Consider the following 21983-nt stretch of genomic DNA (forward strand, 5'->3'; position numbering starts at 1 on the left):
GTCCAAACTTTTGACTAGTACTGTTCATTTGCCAAACAACTCTTAAAAGTAAGGGATGCGCTCTATTTCAAAATATAACTTTTTTGTAGAATATTACATCTGTTGTTCCATGCATTCTACAAGTGAGAACTTGCAGAAGTATAGCCATAGGCCACTAAAGCAGACTAGTAACATAATACAACTATAATTGTATGTTCTTTTGAAATAAAATCTATTCATTCTTTATGCTTCTAAAGTCCTCCCTTAACAAAATTAAAATGAATTTCTTTATGATGTTGTATAACACTTGAATTGTGGTGGGGTTTTTTTACAGTAAAATAAACTATAGAAAGTTTTCGTTCGTAATGTATGTATGACACATTTATTTGATTGTTTTGACTTTGGCTCAGAACGCATTGCTCGATGCCCAGCTTTTCTAGAGTTAATAGTCAGAATAGAGAAACACGAGTGTCAGGGTATTCGCTGCTGGTCATTCGAGTCAAGTGCAGGAGAGCAGAGTTAGGTGATCAGGCGACTTTATTTGCCAAGAGAAATAACAGACGGGCGCAAACAGCTACAACTCAAGCCAACCAGCAAAAGTGACAAGCGCAAAATACCTTCAAGAATACAACCATAAGTTTCACCACCAGCCTGAGGAGAGACACATGGAACGAGGGGTTAATACGGTAATCGGGGGGAAGCTGTAACCTGTAACCTGACCACGGCCATTGTGGAACGGCTAAGGGTTGTAGCTTACCTCTGGGCAGGTGTCTAGGGGCCTTACAGTGGGCGCACACCGAGCAGGAGGAAACATAAACTCTCACGTCCTTTGCCAAGGTAGGCCACCAGTACTTCCCACTCAGACAGCGCACCGTCCAACCGATCCCCGGATGACCAGAGGAGGGTGACGTGTGGGCTCAATAGATCAACTGGTCACGGACAGCAGATGGGACATACAGACGCCTGACGGGACACTGAAGGGGAGCGGGCTCTGTACGGAACCCCTACACACCTCCCCGAGCACTCTCGCGACCACCCCGTGAAAGCCCTCTGTTGCCATGAAATGGTGGGGTCATGACGAACCAACCAGGGAAGGCCTAGTACCACGGGAAATGCAGGAGAGTCAATGAGGAAGAGACTGAGTCTCTCCTCGTGACCCCCCTGCGTCACCATGGTCAGGGAGATGGTGGCTTCCTGCCTGCTGCCTCGACTCCCAGAGGTTACCAACCTGGCACTGACCGGCAGTATGCCCTCTGCGGCCACAGATGGTGCACATGAAGGCCCCTCCTCCAGCCTCCCTAAGGGCAGCCCCTCCCAGCTCCATTGGCACCGGAGCGGTGGTAATGGAAGCTAGAACCAACAGAGCCATCTCTGGACGTCTGAGGGTGACCAGCAGGTTATCCAACCGAATGGACAGATCCACCAGTTGGTCAAAGGTGATGGTGGCATCCCTGCAATCCAACTCCCGATGGAGGCTGTATCTGTAGTGGTCAAATCAAATCAAATTGTATTTGTCACATACACATGGTTAGCAGATGTTAATACGTAGTGTAGTGAAGTGCTTGTGCTTCTAGTTCCGACAATGCAGTAATAACCGATTAATCTCACCAAAAAATTTCACAACAGCTACGTTATACACACAAGTGTAAAGGGATGAAGAATATGTACATAAATATATATGATTGAGTGATGGTACAGAATGGCAGAGGCAAGGTGCAGTAGATGGTATAGAGAACAGTATATCCATATGAGATGAGTAACGTAGGGTATGTAAACATAAAAGTGGCATAGTTTAAAGTGGCTAGTGATACATTTTTTACATGTATGGCAGCAGCCACTCAATGTTAGTGGTGGCTGTTTAACAGTCTGATGGCCTTGAGATAGAAGCTGTTTTTCAGTCTCTCAGTCCCTGCTTTGATGCACCTGTACTCACCTCGCCTTCTGGATGTTAGCGGGGTGAACAGGCAGTGGCTCGGGTGGTTGTTGTCCTTGATGATCTTTATGGCCTTCCTGTGACATCGGGTGGTGTAGGTGTCCTGGAGGGCAGGTAGTTTGCGTTGTGCAGACCTCACTACCCTCTGGAGAGCCTTCAGGTTGTGGGTGGAGCAGTTGCCGTACCAGGCGGTGATACAGCCCGACAGGATCCTCTCGATTGTGCATCTGTAAAAGTTTGTTAGCGCTTTTGGTGACAAAACAAATGTCTTCAGCCTCCTGAGGTTGAAGAGGCGCTGCTGTGCCTTCTTCACCACGCTGTCTTTGTTTTGTTGACGTTGAGTGTGAGGTTTTTTCCTGACACCACACTCTGAGGGCCCATGCCTCCTCCCTGTAGGCTGTCTCGTCATTGTTGGTAATCAAGCCTACCACTGTAGTGTCGTCTGAAAACTTGATGATTGAGTTGGATGCGTGCATGGCCACACTGTCGTGGGTGAACAGGGAGTACAGGAGAGGGCTCAGAACACACCCTTGTGGGGCCCCAGTGTTGAGGATCAGCGGGGTGGAGATGTTGTTACCTACTCTCACCACCTGGGGTCGGCCCATCAGGAAGTCCAGTACGCAGTTGCACAGGGCATGGTCGAGACCCAGGATCTCGAGCTTGATGATGAGTTTGGAGGGTACTATGGTGTTAAATGCGAAGCTGTAGTCGATGAACAGCATTCTCACATAGGTATTCTTCTTGTCCGGATGGGTTAGGGCAGTGTGCAGTGTGGTTGCGATTTCATCGTCTGTGGACCTATTGGGGCGTTAAGTAAATTGGAGTGGGTCTAGGGTGTCAGGTAGGGTGGAGGTGTTATGGTCCTTGACTAGTCTCTCAAAGCACTTCATGATGACGGAAGTGAGTGCTACGGGGCGGTAGTCGTTTAACTCAGTTACCTTAGCTTTCTTGGGAACAGGAACGATGGTGGCCCTCTTGAAGCATGTTGGAACAGCAGACTGGGATAAGGTTTGATTGAATATGTCCGTAAACACACCAGCCAGCTGGTCTGCGCATGCTCTGAGGACGCGGCTGGGGATGCTGTCTGGGCCTGCAGCTCTGCCAGGGTTAACACGTTTAAATGTTTTACTCACGTCGGCTGCAGTGAAGGAGAGTCCACAGGTTTTGGTAGCGGGACGTGTCATTGGCACTGTATTGTCCTCAAAGCGAGCAAAGAAGTTGTTTAGTCTGAATGGGAGCAGGACATCCTGGTTCGCGATGGGGCTGGTTTTCTTTTTATAATCCGTGATTGCCTGTAGACCCTGCCACATACCTCTTGTGTCTGAGCCCTTGAATTGCGACTCTAGTTTGTCTCTATACTGACACTTACCTTGTTTAATTGCCTTGCGGAGGGCATAGCTACACTGTATTCGGTCATGTTTCCGGTCACCTTGCCCTGGTTAAAAGCAATAGTTCGCACTTTCAGTTTCGCACGAATGCTGTCATCAATCCGCGGATTCTAGTTTGGGAATGTTTTAATCTCTCCGGGGTAGACGGGACGCCTGCGTCCCACATGGCCAATAGCCAGGGAAAATGCAGAGCGCCAAATTCAAATACATTTCTATAAAAATCAAACTTTCATTAAATTACACATGCAAGATATCAAATTAAAGCTACACTCGTTGTGAATCCAGCCAACATGTCAGATTTCAAAAAGGCTTTTCAGCCAAAGCATAAGATGCTATTTTCTGATGATAGCACAACAGTAAACAATGAGAGAGTAGCATATTTCAACTCTGCACGCAGAAATAAAATACAAATCATGCACATGAGTTTCTTTTGTTGGCATTCCTATATGTCCCATAAACATCACAAATGGTCCTTTTGTTCGATTAATTCTGTCGATACATATCCAAAATATACATGAAGTGACTCTCGTTCTGAGCTATGGTACTTCTTCATTACACAAAGGAAAAACCTCAACCAATTTCTACAAACTTGTGACATCAAGTGGAAGTGGTAGGAACTGCAGGAAAGTCGATTAGAATTATGGATTCCCAGTGAAATCCTATTGAAAAGACAGTGATTTTATTTATTTAAAAAAAAACATTTGAATGGTCTGTCCTCGGGATTTTGCCCGCTAAATGAGTTCTGTTATACTCAAAGACATGATTCAAACAGTTTTAGAAACTTCAGAGTGTTTTCTATCCAATACTAATAATAATATGCATATATTAGGATCTGGGACAGCGTAGGAGGCAGTTCAGTTTGGGCACGCTATTTATCCAAAAGTGAAAAAGCTGCCTGCTACCCCAAACAGGTGTTATGACTTCTATGAATGGTGGGTGGAGGAGTCAAGCGCAGAGAGCAGGTAGTTCTGTACGTGGATCTTTTATTCCAATGACAGCGGAAAAACGGACATGCAAAACACAAGGGCACATGAAACAATCCGTCCAAATAAACAGGACTAAAACTGTCCGGAAAAATAGAGATCACAATAATCAACTAACACCATAAAACAGAGAACAAGCCCGCACAATAACCAGCGGGCCTCGTGCCCTTAAATAGCCTACAAACAAAACTAAACTCAAAACAGGTGTAACCAATTAGACCCAACTAACAGAAACAAAAGGAAAGGGAATCGATGGCAGCTAGTAGGCCGGCGACGACGACCACCGAGCGCCGCCCGAACAAGAAGAAACACCATCTTCAGCGGAATTCGTGACAACAGGTAAATTGTTGCTGTGGGTACGACATTGCTTGATGCACTTGCTAATAAACTTGCTCACCAATGTCAATGTTGTTGTTTGACGCGGTGCAGAACATATCCCAATCCATGTGATCGAAGCAATCTTGAAGCGTGGGATCAGATTGTTCGGATCAGCGTTGAACAGACCTGAGTGCGGGAGCCTCCTGTTTTAGTTTCTGTCTATAGGCTGGGAGCAACAAAATGGGGTAGTGGTCAGCTTTTCCAAAAAGAGGGCGGGGGAGGGCCTTATATGCGTCGTGGAAGATAGAATATCAATGATCCAGGGTTTTACAAGCCCTGGTAGCACAATCAATATGCTGATAGAATTTAGGGAGTCTGTAGTTCCATCCTGTTCCGGCTGCCAAGGTCCAAATTTCCAGGGCGAACTCCTGGGTGCTCCCTGTCCCCTGCCTCAGGTGGAAAAGCCGTTCCCCTGCCGCTCTACCCTAGGGCGGATGGTCGAAGACTGCCCAGAAGCGGCGGGTGAACTTCTCAAGGTGATCCAACGCCGCTTCTCCTTCTCCCCACACGGAGTTTGCAAAGCTCTCCCCAAGAGGCATGAGATGAGGGCGGACACCCTCTCCCTTCCCGAGGGAGCTGGGTGAACAGTGGCCAGGTATAGGTCCAGCTGTAATAGGAACCCCTGGCACCGTGCTGCCATCCCATCAAACTCCCTGGGAAGGGAGAGACGCATCCCACTGGGACTGGATCCAGGAGGGACGGGTAGAGGTAACCCCGGTTGTGCTGGTCGAGGCGCCGGAGAGACTCCCTGTCTCTCCCAGCGGTCCATGGTCTGGACAACGCAATCCATCGTGGCGCCGAGATGTTGCAGCATCGCCGAGTATTCTCGGACGCACTCCTCGACTTCTCTGACCGGGGTACCTGATCATGCTGACTCCATGGTGGATGTGGAATTCTGTCAGGGTTTTCGCTGCTGCTCATTCAAGTCAAGTGCAGGAGAACAGAGAATAGGTGATCAGGCGACTTTATTTGCCAAGAGCAATAATAGACGGGCGCAAACAGCTACAATTCAAGCCAACCGGCAAAAGTGACAAGCGCAAAATTACAGTCAAGAATACAACCATAATACAACCAAAATTTCCCCAATAGGGTACAGGCAACAACAAAATAACAGACTGATGCGATACAATAAACAGGGGAAAGGGGGGGGGATATATGCAGTGTAATTAGGGAATGTAAACCATGTGTGCGGGGAAGAAGACAAAACAAATGGAACAATGACAAATGGAGCGCGATGGCTAGAAGACCGTTGGCATCGCTCGAACAAGGAGAGGAGCCGAGTTCTTCAAAGATCCAGAAAAAAGGACCATATGCATTTCTGGTGAAATAACGCAATGTTCATCTCCCAGGAACAATTAGCTAGCAATAGCAAGCTAGCAAAATGTCAATTAATGTTTAATGTGTGTTCAAAATGCCCCCAAATTAATTAAGTTGATTTTGATATTTTAACCTGGGTGCTTCCACATCATTGTTTGCATTTTCTACATCATAATCAAATAGACTATGTTAATATCGACAAACAGAAAATAAATCAATTCCTACCTTGTACCCGGTATCTAAGGTTAGGCTTGACAACCTTCGAATGTCATTACACTTTTTGGTGTTTTGTAGCATCAAATGGCATGGGCGGTGCACAGTTTGGATGCTGGAATTATATTTTGGACAAACGTGCGCAGGTAGCCTACAGGACTCATTTGAAGTAGCCTAATCAGATTAAAACATTGTGACTTAATATAAAGTTAATTGATAAATATGTAGGCTGTATTGAAGCGTTAGGTCTAGGTGCGCGAGGAATAGCCACTAGGAATTGGAGAAGAGTCAGAGTGCGTATTAAAGTTTCCTGAATAACTGGGCCTGCTGGGCCCTCGCTGGGGCTCCATGCAAGATCTCACCCCGTGGGGTCAAAATGATAACAAGAACGGTGAGCAAAAATCCCAGGGGACCTAGTGAATGACCTGCATAGAGCTGGGACCAAAGTAACAAAGCCTACCATCAGTAACACTACGCCGCCAGGGACTCAAATCCTGCAGTGCCAGACGTGTCCCCCTGCTTAAGCCAGTACATGTCCAGGCCCGTATGAAGTTTGCTAGAGAGCATTTGGATGATCCAGAAGAAGATTGGGAGAATGTCAAATGGTCAGATGAAACCAAAATATAACTTTTTGGTAAAAACTCAACTCGTCGTGTTTGGAGGACAAAGAATGCTGAGTTGCATCCATACCTACTGTGAAGCATGGGGGTGGAAACATCATGCTTTGGGGCTGTTTTTCTGCAAAGGGACCAGGAGGACTGATCCGTGTAAAGCAGGGGTGTCAAAGTCAAATGGACGGAGGGCCAAATAAAAAATTTAGCTACAAGCCGAGGGCCGGACTGTTCGAATGTTCATTGAAAAAATTTTAAATGACGCATATAGTCTAGTGAACCTAATTGAACCTACTGAAAACCTAACAAATATATTCCAATATGATCAGATAAATAAAGCAATATTTTCTTATGGCTCTGTCAGTAATCTTTAATTTTCAACAGACACAAAAGACAAATTTCCTTTATATAAAAATCCCCATAACATGAACATTAAATGAAAGAAACCGGTATTCAAGGCACCATCAGTAGCCTATATTTTCTATTTTAGCAAAAGTGGGCTAAATTTACTTCAAAGAAAAAAACAATAATAGCAATTTTCTATCATCCACTCAACTGAAATATTTTAAAAATATAATTGGATTGAAATACAATAAAATAAAGTGCAAAAATCTATTAATCAAAAACAACACTTTGTTTAAGGAGAAGTGAAAACAAATATTAAACTTTAACTTTTAAACTTGAACTGAGTAAAAACTCTAAATATGTGATTGCACAGTAATGTTCACTTGTTTGAGGTTGAGGGTGATACTTGGTGGTGTCCCATCTTTTCCACAAGTTCATCAATGTTCGGGGTAAGGCTCTGAGCTGAGGAAATCCTCAGAATTGAGTGGAGGTGTTCAGCAGTAAGTCGACTTCTGTGTGATGTTTTGTTCAAGTTCATCAAAGAAAACAGTTGTTCACACAGGTATGTGCTGCCAAACATAGACAACTTTTGAGCAGCCTGGATGCGCAGCTGGGGCATTGTGTCGGGGAGGAAACGGGCGAACTCCGCAGCACCCACTGCCGCATATTTTGCCCTCAGTGCATCATTGCATTGGAGGTCAATCAACTCCATTTGGAGGTTTGGTGGTGAGCTTTCCACGTCAACAGCAAATGGGTTACCGAGCAGTTCCAACCTGCTTTTTGTGCTTCAAAGTCAGCAAATCGGCGTCGAAAGTCAGCGGCAAGCATACCTATTTTATCAGCCAACTGTGCGCTCGGGAACGCACTGGTAGAGAGCTTCTCTTTCATGGTCTGGCAGCTGGGAAAGTGGCTCAAATTTTCTTTCCGCATCTGCGTCTCCCACAGAGTCAGTTTGGTTTTAAATGCCTTCACTGTACTGTACATATCAGAGATGACACGATCCCGACCCTGCAGCTGCAAGTTCATTGCATTCAGATGACTCGTAATGTCACACAGAAAAGCCATTTCACACAGAAACATTTAGTCTCGGAGTTGTGTTGTGTCTTTCCCTTTGCTGTCCAAGAACAGACAAATCTCCTCACGAAGCTCGAAACATCTTTGAAGCACCTTTCCCTGGCTTAGCCATCGCACCTCTGTGTGATAAGGCAAATCACCATGCTCCGTTTCTAACTCCGTCAGAAATGCCTTGAACTGGCGGTGATTCAAACCTTTGGCTCTGATAAAGTTAACTGTGCGCGTGATGATGCTCATTACATGCTCCATTTTCAAGGCTTTACCGCACAACGCTTCCTGGTGTATGATACAATGATAAGCTGTCAGCTCACCTGTCGCATTTTCCTCTTGCATCTTTTCCCGTATCTTCGCCACCAGTCCGCTCCTGTGTCCACACATCGCAGGTGCTCCGTCGGTTGTCAAACCCACGAGTTTTTCCCAAGGCAGCTCCATCTCATTTACACATTTTGACACCTCTTCATACAAATCATGCCCCGTAGTTGTGCCATGCATAGGACGTAAAGCCAAAAACTCCTCTGTCACGCTTAGGCTGGAGTCCACTCCGCGGATGAAAATTGACAACTGGGCAATGTCAGAAATGTCGGTGCTCTCATCCACAGCCAAGGAATATGCAATGAAATATTTTCCCTTTTTCACAAGCTGCTCTTTTAGATTGATGGACAACTGGTCTACTCTCTCGGCAATGGTGTTTCTGCTCAGACTCACATTTAAAAAGAGTTGCCTTTTTTCTGGGCAAACTTCGTCACAAACTTTAATCATGCAGTTTTTGATGAAATCCCCTCCGTAAATGGCCGGGCTGATTTAGCGATCTCTTCTGCCAAAATAAAACTGGCCTTGACAGCAGCCTGGCCTTGTGATTTGGCTTTTTTGAACAGAGCCTGTCGAGATTTGAGGCCTCGTTTTAATTCCTCTGCCTTTTGTAGCCTTTGTTCCATGTCCATATTCTTGTTTTTGTCCGCGTGTTTCGTTTCATAATGTCGTCTCAGATTATACTCTTTCAGTACCGCCACACTTTCTCCACACAGAAGACACACAGGTTTTCCAGCTACCTCCGTGAACAAATACTCCGACTCCCACCTTGTTTGAAACCCCCGGTTCTCAGTGTCCACCTTCCGTTTTGCCATTTTTGATGGGTATCTGAAAGTTAATTTTACTGTGATGCTGACAACTGCTGTGCCAATAAATATTGAAATGAAGCAGCCTACTGCTCGGTGCGTCACCGTTGCATTGTGGGAAATGTAGTATTGGTGCGTGTAAAAGATCTGCGGGCTGCCGGCTTGCTGCGGTCTGCGGGCCGGTTCTAATAATAAATCAAGATCATCCCAGGGGCCGTAAAAAACCTTCTCGCGGGCCGGATGTGGCCCGCGGGCCTTGACTCTGACATATGTGGTGTAAAGGAAAGAATAAATGGGGCCATGCATCGTGAGATTTTGAGTGAAAACCTCCTTCCATCAGCAAGGGCATTGAAGATGAAACAGGACTTGGTCTTTCAGCAAGACAATGATCCCAAACACACCGCCCGGGCAACAAAGGAGTGGCTTCGTAAGAAGCATTTCAAGGTCCTGGAGTGGCCTAGCCAGTCTCCAGATCTCAATCCCTTAGAAAATCTTTGAAGGGAGTTGAAAGTCTGTGTTGCCCAGCAACAGTCCCAAAACATCACTGCTCTAGAGGAGATATGCATGGAGGAATGGGCCAAAATATCAGCAGCAGTGTGTGAAAACCTTGTGAAGACTTAAAGAAAACGTTTGACCTCTGTCATTGCTAACAAAGTATTGAGATAAACTTTTGTTATTGACCAAATACTTATTTTCCACCATAATTTGCAAATAAATTCATTAAAAATCATACAATGTGATTTTCTGGATTTTTTTCTCATTTTGTCTGTCATAGTTGAAGTGTACCTATGATGAAAATTACAGGCCTCTCTCATCTTTTTAAGTGGGAGAACTGACACAATTGGTGGCTGACTAAATACTTTTTTGCCCCACTGTATATACAATTGGGGCAGTTTAAATGATTTATGTGTGGTATGATTGCTAGTTAGCCTATTGCAGATCTGGACAAACAATCCACCTACCACTTCTGCCACTATGAATGGTGGACATGTGGTATAGTTAGCATAGTGCATAAGGGAAGCAGATGAGGAAATTTGCCTAAGATGGAATCTATTACATAGTAAAGCCTGCAAAATAGTGAATATAAACCAGGAGGAAAATGCACTACCCTCCCATGCCGAATATAAACACACACTAAATCCTCCCAAAAGCTTAAAAAAACACCTATTTTGGACCAGCCTCTACCCTAGTAACTGAATGTAAAAAACATTAAGAACACCTGAGTGTACAAAACATTAAGAACACATTCCTAATATTGAGTTGCACCCTTTTTTGGCCCATGTTGACTCCAATGCTCCCCACAGTTGTGTCAAGTTGGCGCCGACTGAGATGGCCGCCTCGCTTCGCGTTCCTAGGAAACTATGCAGTTTTTTGTTTCTTTACGTGTTATTTCTTACATTAGTACCCCAGGTCATCTTAGGTTTCATTACATACAGTCGAGAAGAACTACTGAATATAAGATCAGCGTCAACTCACCATCAGTACGACCAAGAATATGTTTTCCGCGACGCGGATCCTGTGTTCTGCCTTACAAACAGGACAACGGAATGGATCGCATGCAGCGACCCAAGGAAACGACTCCGAAAAAGAGGGAAACGCGGCGGTGTTCTGGTCAGACTCCGAAAAAGGGCACATCGCGCACCACTTCCCAGTATTCTTCTTGCCAATGTCCAGTCTCTCGACAACAAGGTTGATGAAATCCGAGCAAGGGTGGCATTCCAGAGGGACATCAGAGACTGCAACGTTCTTTGCTTTACGGAGACATGGCTTACTGGGAAAACGCTATCCAGGGCGGTGCAGCCAACGGGTTTCTCCACGCATCGCGCCGACAGAAACAAACATCTCTCTGGTAAGAAGAGTGGCGGGGGCGTATGCCTCATGACTAACGGGACATGGTGTGATGAAGGAAACATACAGGAACTCAGATCCTTCTGTTCACCTGATTTAGAATTCCTCACAATCAAATGTAGACCGCATTATCTTCCAAGAGAATTCTCTTCGATTATAATCACAGCCGTATATATCCCCCCCCAAGCAGACACATCGATGGCTCTGAACGAACTTTATTTAACTCTTTGCAAACTGGAAAACATTTATCCTGAGGCTGCATTCATTGTAGCTGGGGATTTTAACAAAGCCAATCTGAAAACAAGACTCCCTAAATTTTATCAGCATATCGATTGCGCAACCAGGGGTGGTAAAACCTTGGATCATTGTTACTCTAACTTCCGCGACGCATATAAGGCCCTGCCCCGCCCCCCTTTCGGGAAAGTTGACCACGACTCCATTTTGCTGATCCCTGCCTACAGGCAGAAATTAAAACAAGAGGCTCCCACGCTGAGGTCTGTCCAACGCTGGTCAGACCAAGCTGACTCTACACTCCAAGACTGCTTCCATCACGTGGACTGGGACATGTTTCGTATTGCGTCAGATGGGAATATTGACGAATACGCTGATTCGGTGTGCGAGTTCATTAGAACGTGCGTCGAAGATGTCGTTCCCATAGCAACGATAAAAACATTCCCTAACCAGAAACCGTGGATTGATGGCAGCATTCGCGTGAAACTGAAAGCGCGAACCACTGCTTTTAATCAGGGCAAGGTGTCTGGCAACATGACTGAATACAAACAGTGCAGCTATTCCCTCCGTAAGGCTATTAAACAAGCTAAGCGTCAGTACAGAGACAAAGTGGAATCTCAATTTACGGCTCAGACACAAGAGGCATGTGGCAGGGTCTACAGTCAATCACGGACTACAAGATGAAATCCAGCCCAGTCACGGACCAGGATGTCTTGCTCCCAGGCAGACTAAATAACTTTTTTGCCCGCTTTGAGGACAATACAGTGCCACTGACACGGCCTGCAACGGAAACATGCGGTCTTTCCTTCACTGCAGCCGAGGTGAGTAAAGACATTTAAACGTGTTAACCCTCGCAAGGCTGCAGGCCCAGACGGCATCCCCAGCCGCGCCCTCAGAGCATGCGCAGACCAGCTGGCCGGTGTGTTTACGGACATATTCAATCAATCCCTATACCAGTCTGCTGTTCCCACATGCTTCAAGAGGGCCACCATTGTTCCTGTTCCCAAGAAAACTAAGGTAACTGAGCTAAACGACTACCGCCCCGTAGCACTCACTTCCGTCATCATGAAGTGCTTTGAGAGACTAGTCAAGGACCATATCACCTCCACCCTACCCGACACCCTAGACCCACTCCAATTTGCTTACCGCCCAAATAGGTCCACAGACGATGCAATCTCAACCACACTGCACACTGCCCTAACCCACCTGGACAAGAGAAATACCTATGTGAGAATGCTGTTCATCGACTACAGCTCGGCATTCAACACCATAGTACCCTCCAAGCTCGTCATCAAGCTCGAGACCCTGGGTCTCGACCCCGCCCTGTGCAACTGGGTACTGGACTTCCTGACGGGCCGCCCCCAGGTGGTGAGGGTAGGCAACAACATCTCCTCCCCGCTGATCCTCAACACGGGGGCCCCACAAGGGTGCGTTCTGAGCCCTCTCCTGTACTCCCTGTTCACCCACGACTGCGTGGCCACGCACGCCTCCAACTCAATCATCAAGTTTGCGGACGACACAACAGTGGTAGGCTTGATTACATCATCGACTGCGTCCTTATGTAACACATGTATCACTAGCCACTTTAACTATGCCACTTTGTTTACTTTGTCTACACACTCATCTCATATGTATATACTGTACTCGATACCATCTACTGTATGCTGCTCTGTACCATCACTCATTCATATATCCTTATGTACATGTTCCTTATCCCCTTACACTGTGTATAAGACAGTAGTTTTGGAATTGTTAGTTAGATTACTTGTTGGTTATCACTGCATTGTCGGAACTAGAAGCACAAGCATTTCGCTACGCTCGCATTAACATCTGCTAACCATGTGTATGTGACAAATAAAATGTGATTTGATTTGATTTGAAGTTGGCTGGATGTCCTTTGGTGGTGAACCATTCTTGATACTCATGGGAAAGAGAAAAATCTAGCAGCGTTGCAGTTCTTGATACAAACCGGTGCGTTTTTGCACCTACTACATATACCATACCCCGTTCAAAGGCCCTTAAATCTTTTGTCTTGCTCAATCACCCACTGAATAGCACACAGACACAATCAATCTCTCAATTATCTCAAGGTTTAAACATCCTTCTTTACATTGTCTCCTCCACCTTCATCTGTGCTGATTGAAGTGAATTTAACAAGTGACATCAATAAGGGATAATAGCGTTCACCTGGATTCACCTGGTCAGTCTACGTGATGGAAAGAGCAGATTCATAATGTTTTGTACACTCAGTATAGATGACTGGGTTGTAGAGGGCAGCACTCTTGGCCAAGAAGTTTGTGATGGTCATCATGAGATGGCTGAAGTTGGTTCCTTGATTGGTAAAGATATAACAGGCCACTGTGGCATAGGGCATCCAGCATGCCAAAAACGAGATGACCATGACGTTCACTTACTTCTCTGACCTCTGAGTGGTCTCTGACTCCCTCCTCCCCCAGTAATTTTCAAACTTTCCCTTGAAGATCAAATACGCATTAGGGGAAACAGTGCCACTGTTCACCCCAGTGTATTTGTTATTATTTTTGTTTTGTTTATGAAAACGGAAGAGAAGAGCATTCGGCAGCGTGGTCAAATAAATTGCAGTGCATATTCTGCTGTCCTAGTGCAATGATGTCTGAAGGGGGAAAAAACTATTTTCGTTGTTTGCAGTAACTTCTTTGTTGTTGTAATATCTCAAACGGACATAGCAATTTCACCAGTTAAGGGTTCCAGCTTTAAAGCTTTCGGAGCTTTACAAACCAAACAAACAAAACCATGATGACCTTGTCTCTAGCCATAAACTCAAAGCAACCAGTGGATTTTGATTTGTTTGTTTAATGTTTACTTCATTCACTCAATCAAGCCATGTGCCTTGCATATTTATGTTGATTCATGTTGTGCTTTCCCCAACCTCTAAATAAATAAGGAGCTAATGATTATGTAATGTCTGTCCTACCCCCTACAGAGTGTGTATCCTGGGGAACCGTACTCTGATCTCCAAGGGATTTGACGTTTGTGCCAAGGTCATTGAACGGGACAACGGCACAGTCACCACCAAACTGTGGAAGATTTTCTGTGACTCCGAGTTCCTCAATGCTACCTGTGATGAATACTTTGCAAACAACAATGTCTCTGAGATCCAGGGTATCCCAGGGGTCAGCAGTGGTATACTGGCTGGTAAGAGGTGCCCACTCAGAATGTATTGTAATCGAATGTAGTCTGTAGTGGAGCGATGTACTGGTACTCCACAAAAGGTATGCAATTGTTATGATGTGCATTTCTCTCTCTCTCTCTCTCTCTCTCTCTCTCTCTCTCTCTCTCTCTCTCTCTCTCTCTCTCTCTCTCTCTCTCTCTCTCTCTCTCTCTCTACTCTCTCTCTACTCTCTCTCTACACAGAGAATCTGTTTGGTTACTATCTGGAGAAGGGAGACTTCTTGGAGAAGCGGGGGATCTCTGCCATGCAGGACCCTGAAGCGGTCATCACCAACTCCAACCGTTACGTCCTGGCTGACATCACCAGCTTCTTCACCCTACTTGTGGGGATCTACTTCCCCTCCGTCACAGGTTAGTCACTGCTAGGTAACAGGTCAGTCACTGGGTCAAGGGTCAGGGGTCACTGCTGGGGACCGACTAGGTCAAGCTTATCCCAAAAGGACAGTATAGGTACAGGCTTTTGTTTCAGCCAAGCAGTAACCTGATTTATCTAATAACCTATATTAAGTTATTATAATTACATTTAAAGATCTGACCTTGTTGAATTCAAAGTAAATACCAGATCAAAAGCACCATTCCTAGACCCAAGGAAACCAGCATTATTCCTGTTGTAATATCCACTTCATGGTGACAAATAGTGTCGTGAGAGTATCTCCACAGGCACAAATGCAGAGAGAGAGAGAGAGAGAAATGCATTCCACAACTGATGACACAAAAGGAGCTGAATAGGGCGAAATGAGAGGAAGTAGAATTTCTGCCAAAAACCACATCAGCAGATATTCTGGGGAATACATGAGTCACATTCCCACTATCATCCCAATGGCATAACAGCTGAATAAAATGCCCATTGTGTATGAACATTTGCTCTGTGACATACAGAATAGTATTATCAGTACTCATGGTTTGTGAGAGATGCTCCTGGTTTGTTGAACTCAGCACCCGTTTGTTGGATCATCATAAAAACACTGTTGCTACAAGTAAAGAATACATTTTGTTAAGGTCTTTTATCGAAAATTTGATTTGTTTTTTTGTTGTACCTCCACTTTTTCTGAAAATGTGCACCACATAATTCCAAAAAGCACTTCCTAGCACAGTGTAATGAAAAAAGTTAAATGTGTAAAACAGAGGACATCAAGTGTGAAGGATGGGAATTGGTCCTGTTTAATCCTGTTTGTATCTGTTCCTCTGCCTCCCAGGCATCATGGCTGGTTCCAACCGCTCTGGAGACCTGCGTGATGCCCAGAAGTCCATCCCCATAGGCACCATAGCAGCCATCACCACGACTTCTATAGTGTGTATCCTTTACTTAAGCCATAATGCGTGAGGGGGTGTGGTAGATGGCCACGCCTTTCAGCCAATCAGCATTCAGGGCTCGAATCACCCGGGTTTATAATACAGTATATACAGTGCATTCGGAAAGTATTCAGACACCTTGACTTTTTCCACATTTTGTTGCACGACATCCTTATTCTAAAATGTATTAAATAGTTTTTTCCCCTCATCAATCTACACACAATACCCAGTAATGACAAAGAAAAACAGGTTTTTAGACAATTTTGCAAGTTTATTACAAATAAAAAACATAAATATTACATTTACATAAGTATTCAGACCCTTTACTCAGTACTTTGATAAAGAAACTTTGGCAGCGATTACAGCCTCGAGTCTTCTTGGGTATGATGCTACCAGTTTGGCACACCTGTATTTGGGGAGTTTCTCCCATTCTTTTCTGAAGATCCTCTCAAAACCTGTCAGGTTGGTTGGGGAGCGTCGCTGCACAGTAATTTTCAGGTCTCTCCAGAGACGTTCAATCGGCTTCAAGTCCGGGCTCTGGCTTGGCCATTCAAGGACATTCAGAGACTTGTCCCGAAGCCACTCCTGCGTTGTCTTGACTGTGTGTTTAGGATCATTATCCTATTGGAAGGTGAACCTTCGCCCCATTCTGAGGTCCTGAGCGCTCTGGAGCAGATTTTTATCAGGGATCTCTCTTTACTTTGCTCCATTCATCTTTCCCACAATCCTGCCTAGTCTCCCAGTCCCTACCGCTGAAAAATATCCCAACAGCATGATACTGCCAGCACCATGCTTCACCGTAGGGATGGTGCCTGGTTTCCTCCAGATGTAACACTTTTTGTTTAGGCCAAAGAGTTCAATCTTGGTTTCATCCAACCAGATAATCTTGTTTCTCATAGTCAGAGAGTCCTTTTGGCAAACTCCAAGCAGCCTGTAATGTGCCTTTTACTGAGGAGTGGCTTCCGTCTGGCCACTCTACAATAAAAACATGATTGGTGGAGTGCTGCAGGTTGTCTTTCTGGAAGGTTATCCCATCTCCACATAGGGACACTGGAGGTCTGTCAGAGTGACCATCAGGTTCTTGGTCACCTCCCTGACCAAAGCCCTTCGCCCCCGATTGCTCAGTTTTGATTGTCAGCGGACAGCTATTGGAAGAGTCTTGGTGGTTCCAAACTTCTTCCATTAAAGAATGATGAGGTCCAATGTGTTCTTGGGGACCTTCAATGTTGCCTACATTTTTTGGTACCCTTCCCCAGATCTTTTCCTCGAGACAATCCTGTCTCGGAGCTCTATAATCAATGGAAACAGGATGCACTTGAGCTCAATTTTGGGTCTCATAGCAAAGAATCTGAATGTTATGTTAATTTTGTTTTTTATTTGTAATACATTTGCAAAAATGTCCAAAAACCTGTTTCCACTTTGTCATTATGGGGCATTGTGTGTAACTTGATGAGGAAACATTTTTTTTAATCGATTTTAGAATAAGGCGGTAACGTAACAAAATGTGGAAAAAGTCGAGGGGTCTGAATACTTTCTGAATGGAATTCACTGTACTACCCATGACAGTTCTACTGGAAGCGGAGCTGTCCATGGTTCTGAAACATGGTCCACTGCCAGTATTACTGAAGCGGTGCTGTCCATTGTGCTGAAATCTGATTTGTACTTTCTCAGGGACTGCTGACAATAATACGCTGGAATATTAACTATACTTTGTTTGAATGTTTGAATAAACCATATGAAGCATTTGATCCTTTATTTAGGTTTATATGTCTTTGAGCTTTTGTAAATGCTCAGCTAACTTTGTTTGGGAGACAGTCTGCAGGTGTATTCCTTCACTGCTTCTCTCAGACATGTCTGCAGTGGTCCTGTTTGGGGCATGTATTGAAGGGGTGGTCCTGAGGGACAAGTGAGTCATTAGTATTCTCCTATACATCCACTGCCTTCATTATTACTATACAGTGCCTTGTGAAAGTCTACAACCTCTTGCACAGTCTTCCCATTTTTCTGTCTTAAATTAAAACTTAAAAGGGAATACATTTTTTTTTACAGATCTACACAACCTACTCCACATATTCAAAGTGAAATTTTTTCTCAAAATTATTAATAATAAAGATAATAATAGATGTCTTGATTGCATATATTTTCACACAGTAGAGTAAATACTTGATTGAAGCAGCTTTGGCAGCCATTACAGATGTGAATCATTTTGAAGATTTTAAGATTTTACCAACCTTGCACAAGTCTAAGTGCAATGTATCCATTGTTTTTGTTAAAATTGATCAAGCTCAGTAAATTTGGTTGTGAATCATTGATGGACAGCAATATTCAAACCTTGTCTCTGATTTTCAAGTAGATTAAAGTGAGGACTGAGACTGGACCATTCAGGAAACCTCACCACCTCTTGGAAAGCCATTCTGGTGTGACATTGGAATTAAAACGTGTATAATTGTCTTGCTGAAAAACAAAACTCTGTCCCAGGGTTAGGTAAGTTATTACCTGGGCTTTGCTCCATATTAACTCTGGGGCATGAAGACATACACAATCAACACATCAATCCCTTTTTCAGATGTAATTTTAAGTCAGCAAAATGTGAAGACTGCGCAAGGGGTGTGTAGACTTTCACTAGCGACTGTAACTAGCATACTCCCACTAATTGTCTATGTAATCAGATACAAAACATAGAATAACAAATAACTTTCCAAACACTGAGAATCCAAAAAACAGTAGTGAATACTGAATGTATTATGCAATGGAAGAAGCCAGTTGTTATAGCAAAAACATTCATTGAAAAAGACCATTTAGAAATGTATCACTCTGACCTCAGGTTTGGTGAGGGGGTGGACGGTAACCTTGTGATTGGTACGTTGGCTTGGCCGTCACCATGGGTCATCGTGATTGGATCCTTCTTCTCCACCTGTGGGGCTGGGCTTCAGAGTTTGACTGGAGCGCCACGCCTCCTGCAGGCCATTTCTCGCGATAGCGTCATCCCTTTCCTTAAAGTGAGTACACACACACATACACACACACACACACACACACACACACACACACACACACACACACACACACACACATACATACATATAAAGGCAAATAAAACACACTTTCACAACGACGCTAGCACAGCTATTTCTTGGAGTGGTCAATCAGCGAACAAGCACACACAACATTGGTAATGATCTGTATAGTAAATTTACTGTATACTAATACCAGAACCACAGCTACTACTGTTTTAATACCACATAGAGAATGTATCTGCTTGTTCCGAGCAATTTAAGTCCACTCTATTCAAATACCTCTCAAGTGTGTAGGACCTAGCAGTGATTACTTATGCATGGCCCTACTATAGTCCAGGTTCAGGTTGACTTGCTGTGATGGAAGCTGTCTTTACCCCCCCCCCTGCCAAACCCACCTCTGCAGCTTGTGGGCAGATAGTGATTAATCACCCTGCAGCAAGGAACCTGAATGAGAGAAAAGGAGACACTGAAACTCCTTACAGTCCACTCAATTTTTTACTACTATGTGCTGTGATGCATGTGTGTTTTTGTATGTTATTGAACCTTTATTTAGCTAGGAAAGTCAGTAAAGAACAAATTCTTATTTACAATGACAGCCTACCCCGGCCAAACACTGACCCAATTGTGCACCACCCTATGGGACACCCAATCACAGCCGGTTGTGAAACAGCCTGGTATCAAACCAGGTTCTGTAGTGACATCTCTAGCACTGAGATGCAGTGCCTTAGACTGATGCACCACTCAGGATAGTTAATAGTATCTCACTGTTGTGTATTGTCTGTAGGTGTTTGGGCATGGCAAGGCCAACGGAGAGCCTACCTGGGCCCTGCTTCTCACAGCTAGTATCTGTGAGATCGGCATCATCATCGCCTCTCTGGACGCTGTTGCCCCCATCCTCTCCATGTAAGACAATCACACAGCTAATATTTATTTTGCTTCACCTTAAACACACTATGGAGATCGTTATGTCTTGGTAGCAAGTACAGCTGTTCTGACTGAGTTCTTATTTCTGTGTAGGTTCTTCTTGATGTGCTACATGTTTGTCAACCTGGCCTGTGCCCTGCAGACTCTGCTGAGAACCCCCAACTGGAGGCCCCGCTTCAAGTTCTACCACTGGTGAGTTGAACAACTCAACATCATTGGTCTCTCTCTTAGCTGTGGGACCATCACCAAAGAGTGCTAATATTCTCAGGTGTGAAACAGTCTACTATAGCATTTATGTCTGGCACCGAATATCTGGCCGGGCCAAGTATGTTTCTGTTAGGAAGCTGTTATTTACCTGAGTAGTCTGCCAGAGACACTGTGGGAATCTGGAGCTTGTCTTAGCCTATATTAATCCTCTATTGGCAAGACCACAACAAAAGCAGACAGAGATACAAGATGTCCTGTCTCCAATCTCTGGCCATTATTATGATCAGAGCTGTGGTGTGACTCTAGCAGCAACAAACATCAGACTGAGGACGTGACTTCCTGTTCTTCTGCCCCACAGGGCTCTCTCCTTCCTGGGCATGAGCTTGTGTCTGTCACTCATGTTCATCTGTTCCTGGTACTACGCCATTGTTGCCATGGTGATCGCTACCTGCATCTACAAATACATTGAGTTCGCTGGGTGAGTGAGCTTCCAGTCCTTGGACTACAAAGCAGAGAAAAATTGCAACTAAGAAATAATTTATCCTTTCAAATGGGTTTTTCCCAGAGTCAAGACCCATAACAGACTTGGCTAGTCTAGAGAGAAAAGTTGTCTTTCTCCATTTTCTTAGCAATTTATCCTGATTCTGTTCAGAGGGTTATCAAGTTGTATTAACTGAGTCACACTGATTAATGTGGCTGCTTTGAGAAATCAGGGAGTCTATATTGATGTACCAGCACTTATGTTATTCTCACACATGGGCCATCCAAAAATACATTTGAATGAAATATAAATCAAACTGGAGATTTTCAAATACAATGGTTAAACACTGTTGGGATGTTCTTATATTCATTAGTAACTGACACTCACAGGTTACTAAACCCACACACTTAGTACCAGTGAACATTTCAGTTAATTAATGGTTGATTGACTCGAACTCTCTGCTTGGTGGTTTGTGACAGGGCGGAGAAGGAATGGGGAGATGGAATACGTGGCATCTCGCTCAGCGCTGCTCGCTTTGCCCTCATGAGACTGGAGGAGGGACCGCCTCACACCAAGAACTGGAGGTCAGTGACTCAGAGAGAGGCTAAATGCCTCTACTCACATCTATAAAATAGACTTATATTATTGCACAAGCTTCATTCATCATCTGTACCATACTAACTCAAGGGAAATGTACAGTTCCAGTCAAAGGCTTGGACACACCTATTCATTCAAGGGTTTTAATTTATTTTTACTATTTTCTACATTGTAGAATAATAGTGCAGACATCAAAACTATGAAATGACACATAATGGAATCATGTAGCAACCAAAAATTGTGTTAAACAAATCTAAATATATTTTATATTTGAGATTCTTCTAAGTAGCCACCCTTTGCCTTGATGCCAGCTTTACACACTCTTGGCATTCTCTCAACCAGCTTCACCTGGAATGCTTTTCCAACAGTCTTGCCAGAGTTCTCACATATGCTGAGCACTTGTTGGCTGCTTTTCCTTCACTCTGTCGTCCAACTCATCCCAAACCATCTCAATTGGGTTGAGGTTGGGTGATTTTGGAGGCACAGTTATAAAACTGCACGGAGGATTCAAATCCTTCACGTCAAAAGAAACACAGAAAGTGCTTACGCACAAAAATATTCTGATTTATAACTCAGTGCGCGCACACATCCCCGCGCCGGTTTCGCTTTATAAATCACAATCAACACGAAATTTGGTGCACGTGAGCGAGCGTCTTGACCCACCCTTTTAACGCCCATAGTTGCCTTATGAATAGTCAGCGAAACGCCCCTAATTAATTTTCCTCCATACTGACTGCATGACAACAATGACAGCTAAAAAAAAAAGACATTTCACCCAGTGTGAAATGGAAGTTCTTGTCAGGGAGGTTGAAGCAATAACAAATATATTGTTTGGTGGA

General features: G+C 44.4%; 1 protein-coding gene across 1 annotated transcript in view; it reads left to right on the forward strand.

The window, feature by feature from the left end:
• LOC124031663 (solute carrier family 12 member 5-like) overlaps nt 1–21983 on the forward strand; it is a 137342-nt gene that overhangs the window by 102054 nt on the left and 13305 nt on the right. Inside the window, exons 8-16 of the mRNA XM_046343187.1 lie at nt 14378–14589; nt 14809–14976; nt 15822–15920; nt 17767–17824; nt 18743–18917; nt 19720–19838; nt 19953–20051; nt 20425–20544; nt 21027–21131. Of these exons, the coding sequence (XP_046199143.1) occupies nt 14378–14589; nt 14809–14976; nt 15822–15920; nt 17767–17824; nt 18743–18917; nt 19720–19838; nt 19953–20051; nt 20425–20544; nt 21027–21131 (1155 nt within the window). The remainder of the gene's footprint in view (nt 1–14377; nt 14590–14808; nt 14977–15821; nt 15921–17766; nt 17825–18742; nt 18918–19719; nt 19839–19952; nt 20052–20424; nt 20545–21026; nt 21132–21983) is intronic.

The sequence above is a fragment of the Oncorhynchus gorbuscha genome, linkage group LG03 (assembly GCF_021184085.1).
Source record: "Oncorhynchus gorbuscha isolate QuinsamMale2020 ecotype Even-year linkage group LG03, OgorEven_v1.0, whole genome shotgun sequence".
In the NCBI taxonomy this organism is placed as follows: Eukaryota; Metazoa; Chordata; class Actinopteri; order Salmoniformes; family Salmonidae; genus Oncorhynchus; species Oncorhynchus gorbuscha.